The sequence below is a fragment of the Oncorhynchus keta genome, chromosome 32 (genome assembly GCF_023373465.1).
Source record: "Oncorhynchus keta strain PuntledgeMale-10-30-2019 chromosome 32, Oket_V2, whole genome shotgun sequence".
NCBI classification, from domain to species: Eukaryota; Metazoa; Chordata; class Actinopteri; order Salmoniformes; family Salmonidae; genus Oncorhynchus; species Oncorhynchus keta.
The window spans coordinates 30,889,773-30,913,410 of NC_068452.1; the positions used below are offsets into that span (position 1 = coordinate 30,889,773).

Sequence of the window (23,638 nt, forward strand, 5' to 3'; positions counted from 1 at the left end):
AGTTCTTGTTCATTAGAGTATGCAGAAGTTGGGTATGTGTGTGTGTTCTGAGGAGGGGCGGTCCAGGTGTTGGAGCTGGAGGATAAAGAACCTGGTAGTGATAAAGTATGAACTTAGTCTGAAATCATTTTGATATTTGTACCAGAGAGAAAAACCCTTTCCTAGATATCAATATTCTTCTTTTGGCTTGCCACATGGAGAAGTGGGCCCCGCCCTCAAATGCAGTTTCCATGCATTAATTACATTAATAAGCAACAAATTGGAAAATACTGTGTTTGTTTCATGCTTTTGACTGTAGGAAAACATTCCTCACGGAATGGCTTTCCAGGCTACAACAATGTCATAGATCCAACCAAAGCAAATTAAGTTCAAAGGAGTTTAATCATAATTCTCTTTCAAGTCCAACCATGGTGCCCACACCTTTCTGCATGTGTATTGCACCAGAGGATATTGCTCCCTAGGTCTACTGCCATGCTCTGGGTAACCAGGGCACACACACACACACACACACACACAGACACACACACACACACACACACACACACACACACACACACACACACACACACACACACACACACACACACACACACACACACACACACACACACACACACACACACACACACACACACACACACACACACACACACAATATCTCATGTACTCTGAGCAAGCCCCAAACCTTCAAAGGCTAATATCCCTTAATTTAAAGGAACCCTCTTGCTTGTATAAAATTTTCATCAGTATAAAAAAGCATTTGCAATTTCTTTGCATGCTGGAAATCAGCAAAGAGAATTTTCAGCAACCTCAGAGGAACTAATTATTGAAAGGTTTCTAAATGTAAAAATCACTGCTCTCTCCTTTGGAACCATTAATCAAAGAGGACTAAAGAATTAGTAACCAAACCAATTTTTTCCTGAATCTATTTCATGGTGTGTCTCTTCACTGTAAGATCTGAACTCCTATTGTGTCAAGATGGTTTATTCACTACCAGGGTCTCGCACCTCACCAGCTTCCACCCCACCACAGTGATCCCCTCAACTTGCCCCACACACACAACCCAAGCTCAGACATGAAGGGCCAAATTCAGCCTGGCTAAGAAAGGGGGACTAAGAGTGGCAGAGAAGGGAAGGAAATTTGGAGGAAAAGAAGCACAGTTTTTAATTAAGTAAATGAAGAGGAAAAAAATAAATGTCTTAATTAATGAAAGCTTTTAGCTAGCAGCTGCACCGGGGAACTGTACGCTGTTTTTTATGTTGTTGAAAAATGGCATGCATGCCGGAATGGTACATTTAAGCCATTTGTCTGGCAGAGAGAGCTCGTCCCATCAACCTTGTGGACTGGAGGGGTGAGTGAGAGAACTCCCTCCCTCCATCCCTCTCTTTCTCTTCCATGTCCCACGGCACACTGCTGCATGCGTTTGATGGTCGTTAATCTTTCAAATTAGTCTATGAGCCCAGTCCCATGCCCTCATTGTAAAACAAAACATCTCCCCATTATAGGATGGTCTTTTACTGATAATATTTTCATCTTTGATGTTAGCTGCAAAAGCTAGCTAAAAACAGACATTAACCATTCAACTTCACCCCTTTAAGTTTAGAGTTTGGCTGAAAGGAAGAATGGAACAACTCATTTGGAGTTGAATAGTGTCAGGAAGAGAATGATTATATTAGTGTTGAAGATGCACACGTGTTTGGATTGAATTAGCTGTCGTGATCATTCCCATTTTAGCAGTAAAAAGCCTGAATCAAATTAATATTGTATGTATGAGGTGAGCTTGTGTGACAAAACATGAAACAAATCCATTTCACTGAATTCACAATGACCACATGCTAGGGAATTCTGCTGCACTCCACTAGGTTGTGCCAAACAGCATGACAAGAGGAAATAAAGCCCACTGACTTGGCTCAGTTCAATGGTCTTTATCTCCGAGTGCTCCTGGAGCGACAGAGTACTGCGGCTGGCGGCCTCTGCTCTGTGTTAGTGTGGCTAGCCAACAACAGGGTGCAGAGGAAAGCGAGAGCAGACTTACCATGGTCCCCACACTGTATGTAGCGGCAGGGCCGATTGTGTGGTGGTAGGGGTCTGCTGTTGCATAGACTCTGCCATAGCTGCAATGGAAAAGGCCAGGAGATTAGGGTCATTGACGTAGAGTATACTTTCAATGCATGTTTGATACTTGGCCCTAAAGTCAACACTTTCAAGTCTCTAAAACAATTATTTCCCTCTCTCTACCCCCTGGTTTAGAAAACGATACAAGGCTGAGTAGAAAAGGAGTTCAAAGGTTGTTGGATCATTCTCTGTGAATACACATTGTCCTTTTCACTGTCACCTCGATTAGTTGGCAGTGATGGGTACTGAGGGGTGAGAGAAATTGAAACAGAGAGTGAGAGGGAAAGAGAGAAAGAAAGAGAAAGATAGAGGTGCTGGAGGGCTTGGGCCCAGTCTGTGTACGCTCTCTCACCCTGCTGTTGTTTACCCAAGCTGAACAGTGGGCTCACACCAATGTCTTTTCATTGTTGCTGGTTTGGAACTAATCCTTCCAATTTCCTTCTGAGACAGGACAAGATGTGTGCCTTATTTATTTATTTACTCGACTTCACATATTCCTTTATTTACTTTTTTTCTTCAATGCTCGCTTGCAAATGAGGGTCTGTACGGAGCAGATAAGGCACTCCCAGCCAAGCACTGAGGGCACCAAATCAACCAGGAATAAAAACCAAGAGGAGAGAGGGAGAAATGTCATTTTCCTTAAGGAGACAAGACATCCAGCCTACAAGGCTAGAGCGGGGCGAGGAGGACATTGAGTTATATAAGATCTAAATATGGTGTGTCCCATTGGAGTCCAACACCCAAGGTCAGTGAGCAGGACGTGGAGGGGGAAGGAGCTGGATGAGAAGGCTCCAGGGGGAGAGGATGGGCTGTACCATGACATGGTCAGGGGTGGTCTCTGTGATACTCTTATCTACTGTGAGCACCAAACCCCAGAGGCCCACTAAGGCTAATCTATCTACAAAATGGGCTCTCACCAGAGTGGCATTGCTAACCACCTCGAGGTCAAACGGCCCCTCAGAACGTACGTCACGCGGCTTCACTACGCTGATTGGCCCCTGGCAGGGCCTCGGTAATACACATCAGGCCTGTGGGCACAAGCATTTTGAAAAATGAATGTTTCATTTTTTATGGGGATTTTACAAGCCTCTTATGATCCCTGTGACCTCCTTTCATGATTGGCTGATTGCTCCGCTGGTAAGTCTGATAAGGTATTGCTGAGACAAACCCCTATTGATCCAATGGGCTTGACCGCTTATTCAAAAAGAAACAAACAGACAAGGGAAGCAAAACAAAGCAAAACAAACAACTCGGGCGAATTACATTAAATCTCAGGAGGAAAATATAGGCAAGAGAAACAGGAATTAAATCACTCCCAGAGGAAAAAGCTGCTGTCCAATTTCTGCTCCCTCCGAGCATGGCTGCTCATAATTCACAGTGCGGCGAGGCCAGATAAATCTCACATTATCGATATGATCTTCGGGTTCTCAGGCAGGGTGTACGTTATCACAAGTGACATGCTCAATCCCTCCCAGATTAGATTCCCAAACTAGCCCACATCCAGCCTGACTTTGAAGGCCCGAATGAATCAGCCACACCTCCTCAAACGGAGCACACCTGAACCCGAATGACATCAGTCAGAAGTGATAGAGTCCCTGCCCAGCCATCCCTCTCTCCCTCTCTCCCTTCCTCTCGCAGACCGCAGGCCATTCATAAATACAGTTGGTATGCCCTCTCGCCCGTCAAAGGCAGAGAGGCATGGGATAGATCATCTTGTCGAACAAGGTTACTTCTTTGTGTGCTTTAGCCTGAGGCCATAGTGGATCTCCTAATGTACAGTTCAATCTGAGGGAGGGTCACAACTCCAGAGCGAGTTTATCTCCACCCTTCTATGTGGGAGATACTTTGGAGAGTTGGGGAAAGGTTGAAGTCACCTGTCAGACCTTGTCACAACTTCTAATTGAATCCATCACAATATCAATGGTCTTCCATTTGTTCAAGTAATATGATGTGTTTTATGTTATGCAGCAGGTGGAATGTACTCACCTGTCACTGTAGGCAGCAGCGGTGGTGGGCTGGGCGTATCGGTACGCAGCGTAGCCCCCCTGTTGGAAACTCAGACTGTTACACAATCACCCACAACAGCATGTGTATTACCATATTCTCAAACAAATAATACAAGCACTTACTAAAAAATCCAACATCGGGTTTGAAACATTTTCCATTGTTGGGAACATTTCAAAACTGCATATTCTATTCATTTGTCAAGTATTCATATGAAACCATTCAAAACGTCTAATTTCTTTAAATGGAAGAGTCACTGAGGCACTGAGGCAAGGTGCAAGACGCCCAGAACACAGCCAGAGGGAGCTGTTTAATATTTGGTAGCTGAGGCAGCGGAGAATGAGTGATCCCCTGTGAGACTGGGGAGGAGAGCCATTCGTTCCCTCTGTGGCACAGTGCGTGACAGTAGGTGCACAACAACGTCCACATGAGAAAGAACAGAACAGTGGTGTGTTAACGCTCCCCAAATTCATCCTGCATTCAGAATGGGGAAGCAGCAACGGCCTGCTGCATTATTGAAGAGACCCCTTTATCTTTACACGTACTGTGTTGCACAGGAGCAAACCAAGACGTCCAGCGCCTTCAGAAACTATTCACACCCTTTGACTTTTTCCACATGCTGATGTGTTACAGCCTGAATTTAAAATGGATTGAATTGAGATGCTGTGAGATGCTGGCCTACAAACAATACTCCATGATGTCAAAGTGGAAGTTAGAAATGTTTTCAATTTAATACAAAATAAAAGGCTGAAATGCCTTGAGTCAATAAGAATTCAACCCCATTGTTATAGCAAGCCTAAATAAGTTCAGGAGTAAAAATGTGCTTAACAAGTCACATAAGTTGCATGGACTCATTCTGTGTTTAATAATAGTGTTTGACTACCTCATCTCTGTACCCCACACATATAATCATCTGTAAATTCCCTCAGTCAAGTAGTGAATATCAAACACAGATTCAACCACAAAGACCAGGGAGGTTTTCCAATGCCTTGCAAGGAAGGGCACCTATTGGTAGATTGGTAAAAATATAAAAGCAGGTATTGAATAACCCTTTGAGCAAGGTGAAGTTATTCATTACACTATGGATGGTGTATCAACACACCCAGTCACTACAAAGATACAGGCGTCCTTCAGAACTCAGTTACCGGAGAGGAAGGTAGCCTCTCAGGGATTTCACCACGATGCCAACAGTTTTGAGTTTATTGGCTGTGAGAGGAGAAAACTGCAGATAGATCAACAACATTGTCGTTAATCCATAATACTAACCTAATTGACAGAGTGAAAAGAAGGAATTCTGTACAGAATAAAAATATTCCCAAAATATGTTTCCTGTTTGCAATAAGGCACTAAAGTAAAAACAATATAAAGTAAAGAAATTAACTTTATGTCCTGAATTCAAAGCGTTAAGTTTCAGGCAAATCCAACACAACACATCACTGAGTACCTCTCCTCATATTTTCAAGCATGGTGGTGGCTGCATCATGTTATGGGCATGCTTGTTTTAAAGATACAAATAAACAGAATTGAGCTAAGTACAGGAAAAATTCTTGAGGAAAACCTGGTTCAGTCTTCTTTCCAACAGACACTGGCAGACAAATTCACCTTTCAGCAGGACAATAACCTAAAAGTTGCTTACCAAGATGACTTTGAATGTTCCTGAGTGGCCCAGATACAGTTTTGACTTAAATCAGCTTGAAAATATATGGCAAGACTTGAAAATGGCCGTCTACCAATGGTCAACAACCAACTTGACAGATCTTGAATCATGTTAAAAGTAATTATGTGCAAATATTGTACAATCGAGATGTGCAAAGCTCTTAGACTTACCCAGAAAGACCAAAGATGATTCGAACATGTGTGAATACTTATGTAAAAAGATATTTCTATAATTAATTTTCAATAAATTAGCAAACATTTCTAAAAACATGTTTTCACTTTGTCATTATGGGGAAAAATATATATATATATTTAATCCATTTTGAATTCAGGCTGTAACACAACAAAATATGGAATAAGTCAAGGGGTTTGAATACTTTCTTTCTTTTTTAGTGTTTGGGAAGTCAGGACCTGTGTATTAATTTGCCTGAGTGGGAGAAGGTATTAAACACTTCATTGGGGAGAGCAGCCATTACTCCAACTGAAAAATGAAGCTGTTCACCCACTGTTTTTCTATTAGCACCAATGGAGCATTGGCCCATCTCCATCCTACGATGGGTATATAGGTGGTAGTGCTGAGAGTGCTTTTTGAGGTCGGTTCGGTTTCGGTTTGATTATTAAAAAATAATCACAGTTTTCCATGACAATTTTTTTTTTTTACATTAAATGCACTTATTGTGTGGGTTGAATGGTGTAACAACACAGAATGGAAAACAATGAATAAAAGTCCCATGATGGTAGTAACTGCTTACCACTTATTCATGTTTTATTCAGATGACTTTACTTTTTATAATATATTTTAGTTGTTGTGTATATTACATTTGTTTTATTTTATATCTTTTCTATTTCATTATAACTTTTCTATTTCTCTATTGAGCTGCTGTCTGACAAAATCACTGTTTACATAGTTCTTCAAAGTAAACAAGGCATACTTTTACGACGGCTGAATACTAAATATCAATCACTTAGATCATATATTTTCAGGTAGAGATACCTCCCGAAGCAACTCCTCTCTCTCCTCGATCGCACGTCTTCTGTCTCTTCTAGTCCCTCTCAGTGCACCCACACAGACCGGACAAGTAGGTGGTTAATTACCCACGTTTTCTGTCTCTTCTAGTCCCTCTCAGTGCACCCACACAGAACGGACAAGTAGGTGGTTAATTACCCACGTCTTCTGTCTCTTCTAGTCCCTCTCAGTGCACCCACACAGACCGGACAAGTAGGTGGTTAATTACCCACGTCTTCTGTCTCTTCTAGTCCCTCTCAGTGCACCCACACAGACCGGACATGTAGGTGGTTAATTACCCACGTTTTCTGTCTCTTCTAGTCCCTCTCAGTGCACCCACACAGACCGGACAAGTAGGTGGTTAATTACCCACGTTTTCTGTCTCTTCTAGTCCCTCTCAGTGCACCCACACAGACCGGACATGTAGGTGGTTAATTACCCACGTTTTCTGTCTCTTCTAGTCCCTCTCAGTGCACCCACACAGACCGGACAAGTAGGTGGTTAATTACCCACGTTTTCTGTCTCTTCTAGTCCCTCTCAGTGCACCCACACAGAACGGACAAGTAGGTGGTTAATTACCCACGTCTTCTGTCTCTTCTAGTCCCTCTCAGTGCACCCACACAGACCGGACAAGTAGGTGGTTAATTACCCACGTCTTCTGTCTCTTCTAGTCCCTCTCAGTGCACCCACACAGACCGGACATGTAGGTGGTTAATTACCCACGTTTTCTGTCTCTTCTAGTCCCTCTCAGTGCACCCACACAGACCGGACAAGTAGGTGGTTAATTACCCACGTTTTCTGTCTCTTCTAGTCCCTCTCAGTGCACCCACACAGACCGGACATGTAGGTGGTTAATTACCCACGTTTTCTGTCTCTTCTAGTCCCTCTCAGTGCACCCACACAGACCGGACAAGTAGGTGGTTAATTACCCACGTTTTCTGTCTCTTCTAGTCCCTCTCAGTGCACCCACACAGAACGGACAAGTAGGTGGTTAATTACCCACGTCTTCTGTCTCTTCTAGTCCCTCTCAGTGCACCCACACAGACCGGACAAGTAGGTGGTTAATTACCCACGTCTTCTGTCTCTTCTAGTCCCTCTCAGTGCACCCACACAGACCGGACAAGTAGGTAGTTAATTACCCACGTCTTCTGTCTCTTCTAGTCCCTCTCAGTGCACCCACACAGACCAGACAAGTAGGTGGTTAATTACCCACGTTTTCAGTCTCTTCTAGTCCCTCTCAGTGCACCCACACAGACCGGACAAGTACGTGGTAAATTACCCACGTTTTTTGTCTCTTCTAGTCCCTCTCAGTGCACCCACACAGACCGGACAAGTAGGTAGTTAATTACCCACGTCTTCTGTCTCTTCTAGTCCCTCTCAGTGCACCCACACAGACCGGACAAGTATGTAGTTAATTACCCACGTCTTCTGTCTCTTCTAGTCCCTCTCAGTGCACCCACACAAACCGGACAAGTAGGTAGTTAATTACCCACGTCTTCTGTCTCTTCTAGTCCCTCTCAGTGCACCCACACAAACCGGACAAGTAGGTGGTTAATTACCCACGTTTTCTGTCTCTTCTAGTCCCTCTCAGTGCACCCACACAGACCGGACAAGTAGGTGGTTAATTACCACGTTTTCTGCTCTGAACTATGTAGAATATTGGCCTGTTGGAAACTACAACTCTACAAATCTATAGAGAAACTGCGCAAAGTGTGCATTGAGCTCACAGAAATAAAAAGGGGGAAAAATAACCAACATTTCAGTTAATCGCTCAGCACTAATAGGAGGCTGGTAATAATACATGTTTTCTATTAGTCCAAAGGCGAGCTACACTACCGTGGAGATGGAACATCTAAGGACTGTGGCCAGGGCTCTTTGGGGAATCAGGTCAGAGGGCAGATGGGCCAGGCGCTGTATTTGAGTCATCCTCCCTGCCCATGGAGGCAGGAAGTCATGGCTAAGGCCAGGCAGAGGAGTTCCTGTGGGATGGCCATGCCCTGGGACAGTGCTGCTGATTACAGCAACAAAACCCAACAACACACAGCCACAATAAATCACTTGCACACATGTCAAATCCTGCCCACAACAGTGCAACACATTTGTTATTGTGTCTCACCCCAGTGTGTGTGCATGAATATGAATACATCCATTCCTAATATACTCCCTGTGAAGCAGGGTCTCATGTTGTGGTATCATCCTGGATGATCTTTTTAATGGCAAGTGCTTCAGGACTGTTGAAATGAATGGATTTTGACTAGGTCATGACAGTGACAGACATGGCTACTGTCTTCTGAATGATAGTGGACGACAGAGAGGCTTGTGGGACTTGCTGTTGTTGTCACAGGAGACCTCTGGGCTCACTCTGGCAGTCTGAAGCCGTTCAGTGTCCGTGCAGTGGCCACTGCCAAAACTAATGGCAGTAGAGCACAGGGGGAAAGGCTGACGGCTTGAGCGATGGGGCGAGATACCCCAGGACTGGTCAGAGGGCACTGAGACCCAGGGCTTAGCTGGAGGTGAGGAGAGGAGGGAGGGAGGCCAAATGCCCAGGGCCGACAGGACCGCATTAAGCCACTTTTCCTCTACACTGTTCCCTCCGCTGGTGTCGCTAACAGCCACTCACAAACAGTGCTACGACATGGGGCTTTGTTTGAGCCATATATCATTGTGGAGTCCAGCACCTTTGTTCCCAGACACCGGCCCTTTGCTCGTATGCAGACAGGGTTAAAGTAAGAGGCAATCAGTAGCACTGTTGTCTGCGCCTGCTGTCATTTCCCTATTGCAGAGGACAGAGAGGAACAAAAAAACATATAGATTCAAACGACAAATAACCCCCCCCCAAACGCTTGGACTGCTGTCAAACTGGGGCAGCCTGGTAATTTCAGCATTATCTCCACAGCATCCCGCTTTTCTCTGTGAAGGGCAGCGTGCACTGGGGCCGGCCTGACGCTGTGTGTGCTGTGGCCCCTGCCTGCATGAACGGCCCCAGAGGGAAGCTTAATCCCTTTATCTTCCTCCGCTCCTCTTATCTTTCACACCGTGATGGCTTGGAGGCACACAGGCCCACTAAGGCCCCACACAACACAGGCCCACTAAGGCCCCATGCTGTCCCACTAAGGCTCCACGCAGGCCCCCTGGGCCAGACAGAGAGAGAGGTTTGTCCCCACCCAGACAAGACACACACACACACACACGCAGACAGAGACAGGTACAGGTACAGATAAAGGGCGGAAACAAGCCACCTCCAAAAGCCATTTAAAGGGGAGAGACGACCGACTTGACACGGGACACTGAGCTGGGATCTGTCTGTTTGCCAAAGTCTGACATCATAAGAGAGAGAGGGAGAGGAGGGAGGAGCTGAGGGGGTTTTACATTTTGTTGTCGGGTTTCTTGGCACGGCAGAGAGATGCCTAATCGACGCGGGCTTGGCAGAGAGGCAGGGGGAACGCTGGGGGCTGCAGAGATGGTGTTTTAGTCTCCAGGGCTGGCTGCTTTTGTCTGCTTTACTTCTGTTTTATCTGAGCACGCAGAGAGAGAAAGAGACAACGGTACTTACATAGATTTCTGCTCCATAGAAGCCATCCTGGTACACCACTCTGTGAAATGAGAGAGCAATGGTGGACAGGCCTTAGTTCATCTGGGTTCTGTGCAGTTTTATATGCAGACAGATTGGATCAGCACACTGATGTTTAGAACCTAGCCTATTCCAATGAGAGCAAGTCAAGCAGACATCTGCATGGTGGAAAACCAGAGTGATGGAAGTGGCTCTGCACGTCTACAGGGTCAGCTCTTACCGGCTGCAGCACAACACAAATAATGAATGACATATTAAGGGGGGAAATGCAGCCATTTCACAACTCCCATGAAATGTTCTGCTCTTGAAAAAATAAATAAATTGTATTTCCAGTCACTGCAGTGTTGTCAGGAGGCTACGGTGGAGGGAGGGAGGTAAAAGGAGGAAGAGAAAGGGAAGGAGGGATGAAAAGAGGGAGCTCAGCAGGGAAGGAGCATGGTCACATGATGCTAACATATAAATCCCTGGGAAGTCAGGAGAGGAGGTGGGGAGTGGAGAGGAGGTGGGGAGTGGAGAGGAGGTGGGGAGAGGAGAGGAGGTGGGGAGAGGAGAGGAGGTGGGGAGAGGAGAGGAGGTGAGGAGAGGAGAGGAGGTGAGGAGAGGAGGTGGGGAGAAGAAAGGAGAAGCAAGGAGGTGGGGAGAGGAGAGGAGGTGGGGAGAAGAGAGGAGGTGGGGAGAGGAGAGGAGGTGGGGAGAGGAGGTGAGGAGAGGAGAGGAGAGGAGGTGGGGAGAAGAAAGGAGAAGCAAGGAGGTGGGGAGAGGAGAGGAGGTGGGGAGAGGAGGGGAGGTGGGGAGTGGAGAGGAGCTGGGGAGAGGAGAGGAGGTGGGGAGAGGAGGTGAGGAGAGGAGGTGGGGAGAGGAGAGGAGGTGAGGAGAGGAGGGGAGGTGAGGTGGGGAGGTGAGGTGGGGAGAGGAGAGGAGGTGGGGAGAAGAAAGGAGAAGCAAGGAGTTGGGGAGAGGAGTGGAGAGGAGGGGAGGGGAATGTAGAACCCCAGAGTGGGTGGGAGTTGTAGGGGAACCAGAGTCCTAGGACCTGTCTTCAACACTGGAGCCCTCCCCTCCTCTCCTCCCCTCTACTCTCCACTCATCGCCACAGACAGGCCTGGATCTAATCACAGATAGCCAGGCAGCCAGGCTAGGCCTACGGTTAGCTAGACCTCTCCTCTCCCCTACACTCCCATTGCCACCCAGACACCTAGACACCCAGGCAGGCAGCCAGACAGCCAGGCAGGCAGGCAGTGTGCAAATATAAGAGAGGAGTGTGAGGCTGAATGCTTCACATCAACCAGGAGATCATCACAGTCCAGTGAGACCTGCCCAGTAACATGCTATCTCTGCTTTCTATAGCTCCCTATGGCTTTGATATTCATCCTTTGGAACACACATATACATGTACACACACACACACACACACACACACACACACACACACACACACACACACACACACACACACACACACACACACACACACACACACACACACACACACACACACACACACACACACACACACACACACACAGACATACTGCACTCAAGCACAATTGCACACAAATGAAATAACACAATTGTTTGCAAATGCAGCACCCAAACATTTGAGAGTAAAACTGTTCTAATGGTTGATTGTTGATGTTGCCAGTATAGTGTACTACAGGTCCACAGATACTCACGCTCCATAGGCTGGAATAGGTGGTGGTGGAGGTGCTGTGCGGAAGGTGTTGTACACAGCCCGCCCCCGGCCTCGCAAGTGGGCACCCCTATAGGCCACCGTAGCCCCTGTGGCCGGGTAAGGGAAACCTGTTACTGTGGAGAAACACATAGGAAGGAGGACTTTAGAGAGATAGAATGTTGGCATTGCTTACCTTACTGACAGAACAAACGCATTATATAAAGACATGTGGCAGTGGTTTCTCCTATGACAGAATACATTAGGGAAAGACAAGGAAACATTAGATGTAATCTTTTCTGGGTGTGCCTCATCGAGCACTCTCCCCTTCCCCAACCCACTGCTTTGTGCCGTACTCAGCAAGGATCCACATTTGCTGTACGCATCCTTCCTGACGCCGCCTGCCACCGCCTCCCTCGCCACCCAGGGCTAGCCTTGAAACACAGCCTGGTAATGGATGCAATCCCACCAGTTCCACACTGTGGCTTCCACCTGGTTGAGGCAACAGTATGCTAGCTGAGGGGGAAGGTTGTTGTAGGTAGGTAAGGGGCAGTGTTGTGTGGTGCTGTAGTCCAGACAGAGACAGGCGGGAGATGAAGGTTGCTGTGCAGCCATGCTGGATGTGCAGGTCCTGGGGGAGCACGGAGCAGATGGGCTGGATGGCGAGACCACTGAGTCCCAAACATCCGGCTGACCCCATCCCACACCCCATCTGTGACTCCTCCCAGCCCCACGCTTGTCCTCCGTCAGCGCTTAACAGCCAATGGTGATGGGTGGGGGGTGTTGGGGGGGAGGTGCCAGGGTCAGCATTATAAATTCCATGGTTACAGATTAGAGGACAAGCCTCTGGGCTGAGAGATCCCCAGATCTCTCCTTAACCTTCAATCAGTCCAGTCACTGTCTGATTATGAACTGCAGCCCTGCATACAAACACATCTCTCTCTCTCTCTCTCTCTCTCTCTCTCTCTCTCTCTCTCTCTCTCTCTCTCTCTCTCTCTCTCTCTCTCTCTCTCTCTCTCTCTCTCTCTCTCTCTCTCTCTCTCTCTCTCTCTCTCTCTCTCTCTCTCTCTCTCTCTCTCTCTCTCCCCCTCTCCTCTCCTCCTCGTCTCCATCACAACACTGCTACCCCATCACGTCTATTATTCTTCATCCTCCTCATCTCCCCTGGACTGATTCATTCATTACCGTGACATGTTTTGGGTGAATTCATCACAGGCCTCCAGTATGCAGTGAGGCTGGGGTGTACATGTGTAGGAAAAGGAGGAGGGATGGGGAGTATATAGGGAGGAGCAGGAGATCAGACATACAACACATTCATAACACTATCAAATGATCTTCCAATGGACTCACAGGAGCCAAACTAGACACAGTGGAATCACACCTAGTGATTTTACAGTAAGTCTGCAATGGAGTTATATGATACCTCATATAGAAGCACTCCTATGCGCTGGTGTAGGATTTCGCCCTGGAGGACAATGACCATTACGGCTGGCTGTATGTAGTGTAATGTAGTGTTAACTCTGCAGGTGGATGGGATTGGGAAGCTTCCTAATGAACGGTACACACCAGCAACCCTGCTGACAGGGAGACAGATTAGTGGTGCTTTTAAAAACACGAACAGCCAGGTTTAATGTCTGACGCCACTAACATCTCCCTCCATTAGGGGCTCCACACATATTCAACGCCTGCATCTCATTTGGGCGGGAAACGCCCCTATTTCCTCCAGAGCAGCCAGGGCACTTTGTTTGCTGCCGACGCAGCAGCAATAGACTGGTAAGAATCACAAGGTGGCCCTTTTGCTTTGGTGATTTATAATGCTGACCTTGACATTTAAATGAGTCTCTTTTTGGGAGTCTGACATATAGGCTCAGCTGCTAAAGGGCAAAAACAATCCTCTTTCATATTTTCAGGGGTGTTTTTTTTCTCCCCTGTACAAATTGCTAGCATTTTTGGGTCTCCAAATATTCTATTTCCTTATTTTAGGTGTGTGTGTGTGTGGGGGGGTGTTGTATTCAATCTGCGTGCTATGATATATGTGAATGTAAACTCATAATGAGTTGGCGATAGGCTACACTGCTTCAATAATAACCCATAAATCAAAAGCTGTTGTCACACTTTGGTAAACCCATGAAAAGCAACAACAGCTACAGCAGCGTATGGGAGCACAAACCTGGTCTAGTCACCAAAGTCAAACACCTTTCTGAGAGAGAGGATGGATGGCTGGGGGAAAACCGGAGTAATGTGCTGGAGGGCGACAGGGTCACACCGCACCTCATATGTCAAATGTGTCAAGTTGAGGGAAGCTCAATACCTTTACACAGCAAGCCAGCCAGTCGGACCTAACCTCTCCTAATCCTGCTCTGTGCAAATGATGGGGTCAAAACCAGCCTTGTTAAAAAAACACCAACAATTTTCACAATGTTGATCGCTTTAATGCGTCCTGCTCAAATAAATCTGTGGAATGAGCACTTAATCTAAGCACTGGGGACCCAAAATAGCTTAATCTAATCAAGCCACAGGAGCTTAATTATCCCCTCAACAATGAGAGGATCTGTCCAGATATATTAAGATGACAATTAGTCTTTCTATTCTGTCATTTACTCAGCTGGTGGCTTTCAGACGGTCCACACCAAACTTCACCTTTGGAAGTGAAAACATCAAGAGCTCTACTCATCTCCTTCTATCCCCTTAGGAATTAGTAGTAGAGAGAGAAGAAGGGTCTCTGACTCGTACAGTGCTTGTTTGAAATGGATTCCCTGATTCGTGTAGGCAGGCAGAGCTGCTTGGTAGCTGTCCATGGTCCTGAAATTGACACACCGTGCTATAGAAAATACTAGGAAATAGACCATTGAAATACATCCTACCATCATTTATGGGTTGAGGTATTACATAATATTCATATTTTCATAGTAATATACATTTCTCCCTGAAAATGTCTCTCTACGAAAATATCCCCCATACTAGACAATGCTATCTGTCTCTGCCCTAACATCCCCCCACCCCCAGTCCATTTGAGTGGGAACCTAATGCGCCTGCTGTTCACAGGACCCCTCCACAGCCCCCTTACTGAGGGCTCCAGGGAAGGTTTGGGTTGCAGGGGAGAGGAGGCAGGAGGCAGCCGAGTACACGGGCCCGGGGGTACACACCGCAGGGCTGGCGCCGCCACTACCCCAGTCACCGCCACGCAGCCTCCCATCAGTAGGAGGAGCCAGTGTACCCTGCATGAGGTTAAAAGCGGGGAGACTGCGTGAAGCTCTCATCCCTCATTCTCCTGAATGGGTTTTGAGGACAATAAACCTGTAGCGCCAGGACGAATGGAGACGGAGTGCGCTGTCACCACGCCACGATTTATGGCTCCCAATTTCACTGATCTCCCGCACAGAAATGAGGACTGATAAACAGTGATTAATCACCATTACATCCCATTTCACTCCCTCCCAAAGTATATTAAATATAGTCATGATTATTCAAGAATAACTCCATGGATGGAACCACTAAAATGTGTTTCTTCATTTGGGGTCATAACAAAATGTTCCAAAACATGGTCAGCTGTTTTTTAAAGGCTGACCTGTTGGCTCCAAGTTAGGTTTTTTGTTACAGACATGTATCTCTTATTTATGTGTCCCATCTCCCCAGCTGGCAAGCATATGTTGTCGTTTAGGCTTGGCAAACTTCAGTGCTATGTCAAGACGTCTTGAAAAATTAGCAGCCAATAAATCACCATCGCCCCCCGCTTCCCCTGCCTGGAATGGTGGTCCACATTCCCTCTGATTTATTACACGATTTGGCCTAGTGTACTTGTATGTGTGTGTATCCTTCTGTGTGAGTGTTTGTGTGTGTGTGTGTTTTGTGTGTGTGTGTATCCGTGTGTGTGTGTATGTGCTGCATAGGTCAGAATATGTCTGTATAGGAATGTGAGAATCTATGAAAAAATGTGTTGAGAATATATTTAAACATATCTTGTATTAATTTGTATGTGATCATCATGATATTGAATGCATCTGAGGATTTCATGAGGAGTGTGTTTGTGTGTGTGTATTGGGAAAGGGATGGTTGTGTGTGTGTGTGGGGGGGTGTAATTGTCAAGGGAAGACGGCGTTGAAACCGGGGGAACGGTGGGAGGAGGGTGAGGGGGTTGAGGAGGAGGGTGAGGGGGTCTGGAGATGAAATAAAAGTGATAGATGACTGCTTTCTGTCATGGACAGTTATTTAGAGGTTCGCCGTAAAGCTGTCCGGGGAATGAACAGATTTTAGTCTAATGAGCAGAAAGGAAAGCCGTTAAAGTGGCGCGATGTGCTCAGCACTTCTTCCAAATGAAATAGTACCATTTCCCCCTCATTAAAATGCAAAGGGTTCATATAACATACAGCAATAAATGTGGCATGTAGAGGGAGAGAGATAGGGAAAACCCCACTGAGCTTGTCTCATCCCTCCATTACCCTGACCATGAGGAATACCAGCCTTCCACAGGGAAGGTGCCAACAATATCGCTCACTCAATCTCCCTTATTCGGTTAGCTCTGTAAAAGTCAATCTGGCGCACTTGGCAAATCCATCCACGGCAGCAGCCTCCCCAATCTGATAACAGTTGCTGGGGCGGCTTGGTCTTAAAATATTTTTTCCGGCTTTACAGTGCACACCCCACAAACAATTGCTCAGACTGCCTCCACTCTCTCTGTGAGGCTTGGATCATCCACTTCTTATCTGGCCCACAATTCTATTCCAGATCCACTTTGATCTACAGAGAATTGTGTGTTAGAAGCAGGTTGAGACTGAGCCAGATTCTAATAAAACCAGTGGGTAGATGTCAATTGGGTCTGTGTGATAGAAATACTGCTAGAGTGTAGTAGAGTTAGATTGGTGCTAGACTAGAGGAGTGTAGTAGAGTTAGATTGGTGCTCGACTAGAGGAGTGTTGTAGAGTTAGATTGGTGCTAGACTAGAGGAGTGTTGTAGAGTTAGATTGGTGCTAGACTAGAGGAGTGTTGTAGAGTTAGATTGGTGCTAGACTAGAGGAGTGTTGTAGAGTTAGATTGGTGCTAGACTAGAGGAGTGTTGTAGAGTTAGATTGGTGCTAGACTAGAGAAGTGTAGTAGAATTAGATTGGTGCTAGACTAGAGGAGTGTTGTAAGTTAGATTGGTGCTAGACTAGAGGAGTGTTGTAGAGTTAGATTGGTGCTAGACTAGAGGAGTGTTGTAGAGTTAGATTGGTGCTAGACTAGAGGAGTGTAGTAGAGTTAGATTGGTGCTAGACTAGAGGAGTGTTGTAAGTTAGATTGGTGCTAGACTAGAGGAGTATAGTAGAGTTAGATTGGTGCTACACTAGAGGAGTGTAGTAGAGTTAGAATGGTGCTAGACTAGAGGAGTGTTGTAAGTTAGATTGGTGCTAGACTAGAGGAGTATAGTAGAGTTAGATTGGTGCTACACTAGAGGAGTGTAGTAGAGTTAGAATGGTGCTAGACTAGAGGAGTGTAGTAGAGTTAGAGTGGTGCTAGACTAGGGGAGTGTAGTAGAGTTAGATTGGTGCTAGACTAGAGGAGTGTAGTAGAGTTAGATTGGTGCTAGACTAGAGGAGTGTAGTAGAGTTAGATTGGTGCTAGACTAAAGGAGTGTAGTAGAGTTAGATTGGTGCTAGACTAGAGGAGTGTAGTAGAGTTAGAGTGGTGCTAGACTAGGGGAGTGTAGTAGAGTTAGATTGGTGCTAGACTAGAAGAGTGTAGTAGAGTTAGATTGGTGCTAGACTAGAGGAGTGTAGTAGAGTTAGATTGGTGCTAGACTAAAGGAGTGTAGTAGAGTTAAAGTGGTGCTACACTAGAGGAGTGTAGTTGTGTTATAGTGGTGCTAGACTAGAGGAGTGTAGTAGAGAAGGATCTCCTACCAGCATACAGTTCAGGACCATAGACAGCTCCCACCACAGGGTTCAGCTTCCAGCCTATGGAGGGAGAGAGAGAGAGAGAGGGAGAGAAGCCCAAACTAGTAAATATTGTCATTCATGTACAGTATCTGAACAAAGTTTTAGCTTAGACAAGAGGCAGATCTTACCATTTGTGTACGGATTGGCAACTTTTTTGTTTGTCATCACTCTTGCTGTTGCATTATTCACCTGTTCCCCCAAAAAACAAAATGGTGCCACAGTTATAACATACCCTTCCAAAAGGCAGACCAGAAGACTGGTAGAGAAATACCACACGAATTCAGTAAAATGTGTCATAATTATGCAAATGACCATAGAGGTTCACAAGACTGGAGAGGTTAAAATAGCCAGAGGAGACAATGGCCTTGAATCACCTTTACATGAATTTATTCCTCATTTACATTTTCTTTTGAGATGATTCAATTACTGTAGCAAGTGGGAAAGCATGCACCAATTACCTACGGATATGAAAACAGGTAATTGGTTGGATAAATAAATGAATTCTAAACAAAAACAAAAAGACAGACACCTTAGATTTCCTCCAGATTGACCTGATGGGAATGACTAAATAGGGGCCTTCATTTACAGTAAACAAAACCAAAATGAAGAAAAAAACACACACAAAATGGATCAATGGATCAAGATCAAATTATGCCAACAGGGTATGTTGGTAGGTAGTAGACAGGTCTTCTTTATCCAGACGTGACAGTGAGGTCCTTATGGGATGATGAGAGCATGCATTCCCTCTCCAGTCATAATGATGAACAATTTGCACGTCCATCTTGACATGCATGGATTCCTGGTTCCACTGAGTGCTTCCGACACATACCATTATGCATTATGCACGCACGCACACACACACACACACACACACACACACACACACACACACACACACACACACACACACACACACACACACACACACACACACACACACACACACACACACACACAAAAAGCGGGCACATGCTTATGTGCAGGTCTCTTGTGGGACAAAGGTGAGAGCAGAGGCATGGGAGAGGTCAGCAGGCAGGAGGCAGAAGAAGAAGAAGAAACAGGAAATAAGGAAAAGCACCTCTATTTTGCGTCCCTCTACGATTGTACCGTTTAGTTTCTCCCGCGCACGGTCGGCATCTGTGCTCGTTTCAAAAGTTACAAACCCAAAGCCCTAAGAGAGAGCCACGTGCGTCACCAGGCCAGTAAGACACACAGGGACAGGAAGGTAGACAGGGTAGGTAAAAGATAGGGTAGGAGGGGGATTAGAGAGGAGGAAGGAGGGAAGGAGAAGGAGAGAAGGAGAGGGAGAGAAGAAGGAGAGGACTAGGTGAGCAGCAGGAAGTAGAGATGTATATAAGCGGTGTTATTAATTGTGTGGTTGTTAGTGAGACGTCAGGAACAGCAAAGAGAGATCCAAGGAGAGATAAGGATGACAGCCTCACAAACACTAACAAACCTGCCTGTTTTACCCAATTAAACACCACAAACCATCTCTGGAGAATGTCTCTGAGCATCGCAGGCATTACACTCTGTTACGCAACATTATAGTCTAATCATTATTGTGAAGACTTCAACAGGAGCCTTATGAAAAACAACCCCCAACCCCCATTGGAATGAGATGAAGTTGAGCACGGAAGGAATATTCATAAATTCTTCAAGCAATTTAGTTTAATTCCATCATCAACCATTTCTAATCCATTACAATAGCCAAAGTATGCACTGTAGCAATTAAATTAAGCCATATGTTGTCTCTTTTTCTTAGACAGATCATTACATTAGTATTCATCATTGTATTAGCTGTGTCTAAAATGTGATGGGGCATTTCCCATACTATCAAGGCATTGGTTGGTAATAATAATAATATCACCAATAACATATATACATTAATAAATCACATGCTACCTCTAAGAAGGTGGCTTTACAATGGGGATGTCGCCTTTAAACTCACACCAAAATACCCTCCTCCCCATCCCCCATCTTCCACCCCCACGTGCCCCCTCCCCTGAGGGCTTTGTCACCAGCTTGAGTTATGGGGACTGGGAGACTGGGCCTGAGATCCATCACCAGCCTTCAGATATGCTGGCCCAACAAGTCCCAGTCCTTTGGTTTCTATATATACATATAGAGGGATGGATCCACGGCCAGGCTGATAATTGCTTGAAGATATATAATACATGTGAGAGATGGAGAGCATTGTGATCTTGTATGCATACACAGGATCTCCGAGCTCCAATTCCTGGCATAAATAACACGGTAGCTGTCCTTGGGGAGAGGGAGATAAAGATATAAATTCAGAAGGAATTGAGGGCAAAATTAATCCTTTGGACATTTTGCCCGACTATGGTTGGCCCCTCTATCTTTTTTTATCATGCACAAATAATTAGCTTACACGGAGGGAGAGTGGAGCCACCATTTTTCAAAGGAGACAAACATATTGAATGCAAATTGCCAAAGCTTCATAGAAAATAGATTGTTTATTAATGGCCTGCTAGGTTCATTATATAGCGCGCAGGGTGCAGGAGAGAGGCATCATGGGTAATGGCTTTGTAGGGCACAAACAATAAATGCTTGTTACAGCAGAGGAGGCAGCTTTATCCGGTGCTCAATCTTGTATGGCTGTGGGGGCTGAGTTGGAGCAGAGTATAGGTTCCTAGATGGAGGCTGGCTGCATACCTTATACAGACCCCAAACTACCAGGTAAGAGTGGGAATCGATCCCATTCATGGTTGAACACCCAGCTAGAGGAGGCTGTCTAATTTATGAATGGAATGCTCTGGAGCTTGGCACAGACGGTTACATAAACAGTGAATGACCAGCACTGTGCTGTTTACACCAGAGGATGTTATATAGGACATGGTATAGAGCTACTGTACATGTATAGACACTGAGTCAGTTTTGGCGGTGATGGTTCTATATTTGCTAGAGCACTTGATATTTGATCTGGGTTTACTATTAGTCTCTAAACTAGAGGTCTGTATTCCTGGTCCAGAGAGCTACAGTACTGGAAGTGCATTTTGAAACAGCTCAATAACAGATTGATTGATTGATTGATTTATTGATTGATTGACAGGGGTAATGATTCCCCAACTGGAGCACAAAGCTAGAACAACAACCAGAGGCAGCAGAGAGAGGAGTTAATGTCTGAACGCAGTTCTCCAGCTCTGCAGGACCAGGCTTAGAGAGCAGTAGTCTGAGCCAATGTACACACGGCACTAATGTCATCATTACTAAACAGAAGAAGTACAAGGTAATGAAGCAGCTGGGGTTCTAGTTCACTTACCTTGGATCCTCGCTCATTAAAGATAATCTCCACATCTAGAATCTTTCCAAATTGCTGTGGCGAGAAAGGAAACAAGAGAGGAGAGATTAAGTTATGAAAAGAGTAAGAAAACGGTTATTGTTGCCATGCCAAAATATTACAATTGTTTTGCAATGATATCAAATATATATTGTGATCTTATCAAATTATCTTTCTTTAATGCAAAATACTGTTTTATCTGTGTTATTTCTATGTCATGAAATCAATGATGTAAAAAACTGTTAAAACAAACATTGTAAACACAGTAGAGTTAGAGTAACAGGAGATATTTCACACAGAGAAAAGCTACATCAACATATGGCAAGGTGGTTGTTTGTAAGGTTGTGTTGTGAAGCAGATCCTGAGGAAAACTCCTTTCCTCAAATCCATGAACCGATAGAGAGAGATAACTGATAGAGACAGAGAGAAAACCGATTGAGAGAGAGAGAGACAGAGAGAGAGAGAGAGAGAGAGAGACTAGGCTTTGACATAAAGAGAGACAGACCATCAGGCTTCTGCCTGCCCAACAAACAGGTGGCTGAGCTGTCTCTCTATCTACACAGGTACCTGCCATTTTCTCTCTCTTTCTCCTCCTCTCTTTTTCTCGCTCGTTGTTGATGTGAGTGTGTGTTGTTTTCCCAGTGAACAGGACTCGAGGGATGGTCCCAAGGGGTTAACGTGCTCAAGCCTTTTAACAGGCTCCACTTCGGATCATTAGAAAACAGAGGAATGAAAGCCAATCGTAAGTTCCCCCTAATGAGTGGAGTGAGAGCCACTTTTAATTGCTGTCTACAATGGCCGTATTATTTCATTAAAAGTAATTACCCTGTCAAGCGGTCCGCATCGCCTTCATTTGGGCACAACAGGGAAGAAATAGGCCTTCCATGTGGTTGGCGCTCAATGGGAATGGATGGATCGTTTGACTGAGCCCCTAATAGGGGTTAGGAAGAACCGGCTATTATCTGCCTGCTCCGGCCATAGGAGAGTGATGAGCGTGATGAGGGGAGTGGGTCTGGTGGAGGAGCTGGGTTTATGGGCTGGTAAAACACATATGACATCCTTCATCCCCCGGGGTCAAGTGCTGACCCCCACAATGCCTGAGAAAAAAAGTTGGAGTTATTTATGACCTTCCCAACAGGCAACGCCAGGGGCGGCCCAGCCCAGGCCACAAAACTCAAGTACATCTTGTTCATCTGGGATTTCAATTCTACATAGCTCCCCTCTCCACATCTGCCTCATATGGTGCTCAGCTCTATTGATTCCAATTGTAGCACTTTACCGTACCCGGCTCCATCACACACAGGGGCATTTACATCCCAGTGTGATGCCCCTCTTCGCATGAGATGACAATGCTTCCCCGTGCAATGTGCAGATGCTAATTGTTTTAACCAAGAGTAATGGGCTTGTGGTGTCGATTAATTAGTTTCTGGGGAAGTCATCTTAGTGGAATCCCACATGGCACTGGGGATCTCAGCCGCTCCCACACTCTCCTCCCTCCCTACAGCCCTCTCCGCCCCAGCTCAGCCCCAGCCCAGCGCAAACAGCTGCATCAGCACCAAAGCCAATAAACAATGGCATCAATTGGAGGGGTCTCAGGAGACAGAGACAGAGCTGGGGGACTGACGACACCTCCTTCCTTCCTCACCCCCAGATCAGCCATAGTAAACAATCAACATATCAATAAGGAAATGAGAAAAACCGTCCGTTGGGGAAAAATCATAGGCGCTATTTAATATTCCTACCTCGAGAATGCTTTTTTATGAGGCCTCGCTCATTCGCTCCACTTCCTATCTGAGATGCAAATGCATTTCTACACTGTGATCAACTGGAATGCAGAGCTACCAACCACGGATAGGGCACTGTATGTATCCCTGCTTCTGCTACGCTAAAACACCTGAATGCTGTGAGGAGGCTAGCTATCATTAGCATAATACAGCATGGTGTAGTAGTGTAGAGTGCTGCTACTGTCTGAGAGTAGCAGAGTAGTGGCTGGTGAGATAGACTGGGGATCAGTGTGAAAGCATGGGGGCCAGAGGTCTGATTGCCCAGAGATGTTTGTTCACTGAGAGCCCTCGTCAAGCAGCCGAGGAGGAGTACTGTTGAAGAACCCAGGAGCAGAATGAGGAGGACGCCCTCAAGCAGCACAGCATGGTGCGACGCGCTACCCGAGCTAGCGCTAGCTTGGAGTGTTTTCCTTTCACTCCTCTAATCGCCCGCTCTCTCAAATATCACACTTTTCTAATCACTGATTAAGGTCTGCAGCAGTCGCCTTAATGAGTCTTTTATTCTGCGCCTCGTTAGTGACTCAGAGAGTCATCCTCTGCACCCTTAAACCCTACGGAGGGATAGGGTAACTCTCAAACCTTCCCTCCTTGTTTAGGAGCTAGCTAGAGTCTCTGTTAGCAGG

General features: G+C 45.9%; 1 protein-coding gene and 1 long non-coding RNA gene across 22 annotated transcripts in view; one reads left to right on the top strand and one right to left on the bottom strand.

Annotated features, from left to right (window-relative positions):
* Positions 1–23,638, bottom strand: part of LOC118371835 (RNA binding protein fox-1 homolog 3-like) — a 498,524-nt gene that overhangs the window by 10,054 nt on the left and 464,832 nt on the right. For 6 of the 7 annotated variants that reach the window (XM_052491349.1, XM_052491345.1, XM_052491346.1 and 3 more), the window contains 8 exons: positions 21,214–21,267; positions 19,012–19,104; positions 18,062–18,122; positions 17,898–17,951; positions 12,026–12,158; positions 10,335–10,374; positions 4,102–4,160; positions 2,036–2,114 (listed from right to left, as the gene is read on the bottom strand). In XM_052491349.1, coding sequence (XP_052347309.1) covers positions 2,036–2,114; positions 4,102–4,160; positions 10,335–10,374; positions 12,026–12,158; positions 17,898–17,951; positions 18,062–18,122; positions 19,012–19,104; positions 21,214–21,267 — 573 coding nt within the window. The remainder of the gene's footprint in view (positions 1–2,035; positions 2,115–4,101; positions 4,161–10,334; positions 10,375–12,025; positions 12,159–17,897; positions 17,952–18,061; positions 18,123–19,011; positions 19,105–21,213; positions 21,268–23,638) is intronic. The other variant, XM_052491350.1, reaches the window with a different exon arrangement.
* On the top strand, positions 6,814–8,372 carry LOC127914520 (uncharacterized). 15 transcript variants are annotated; one of them, XR_008088732.1, is made up of 3 exons: positions 6,814–6,858; positions 7,349–7,418; positions 8,329–8,372. It is a non-coding gene; the product is annotated as an uncharacterized LOC127914520 (long non-coding RNA). The 15 variants fall into 15 exon arrangements; XR_008088731.1 differs by lacking the exon at positions 8,329–8,372 and adding an exon at positions 7,699–7,742; XR_008088730.1 differs by lacking the exon at positions 8,329–8,372 and adding an exon at positions 7,629–7,672.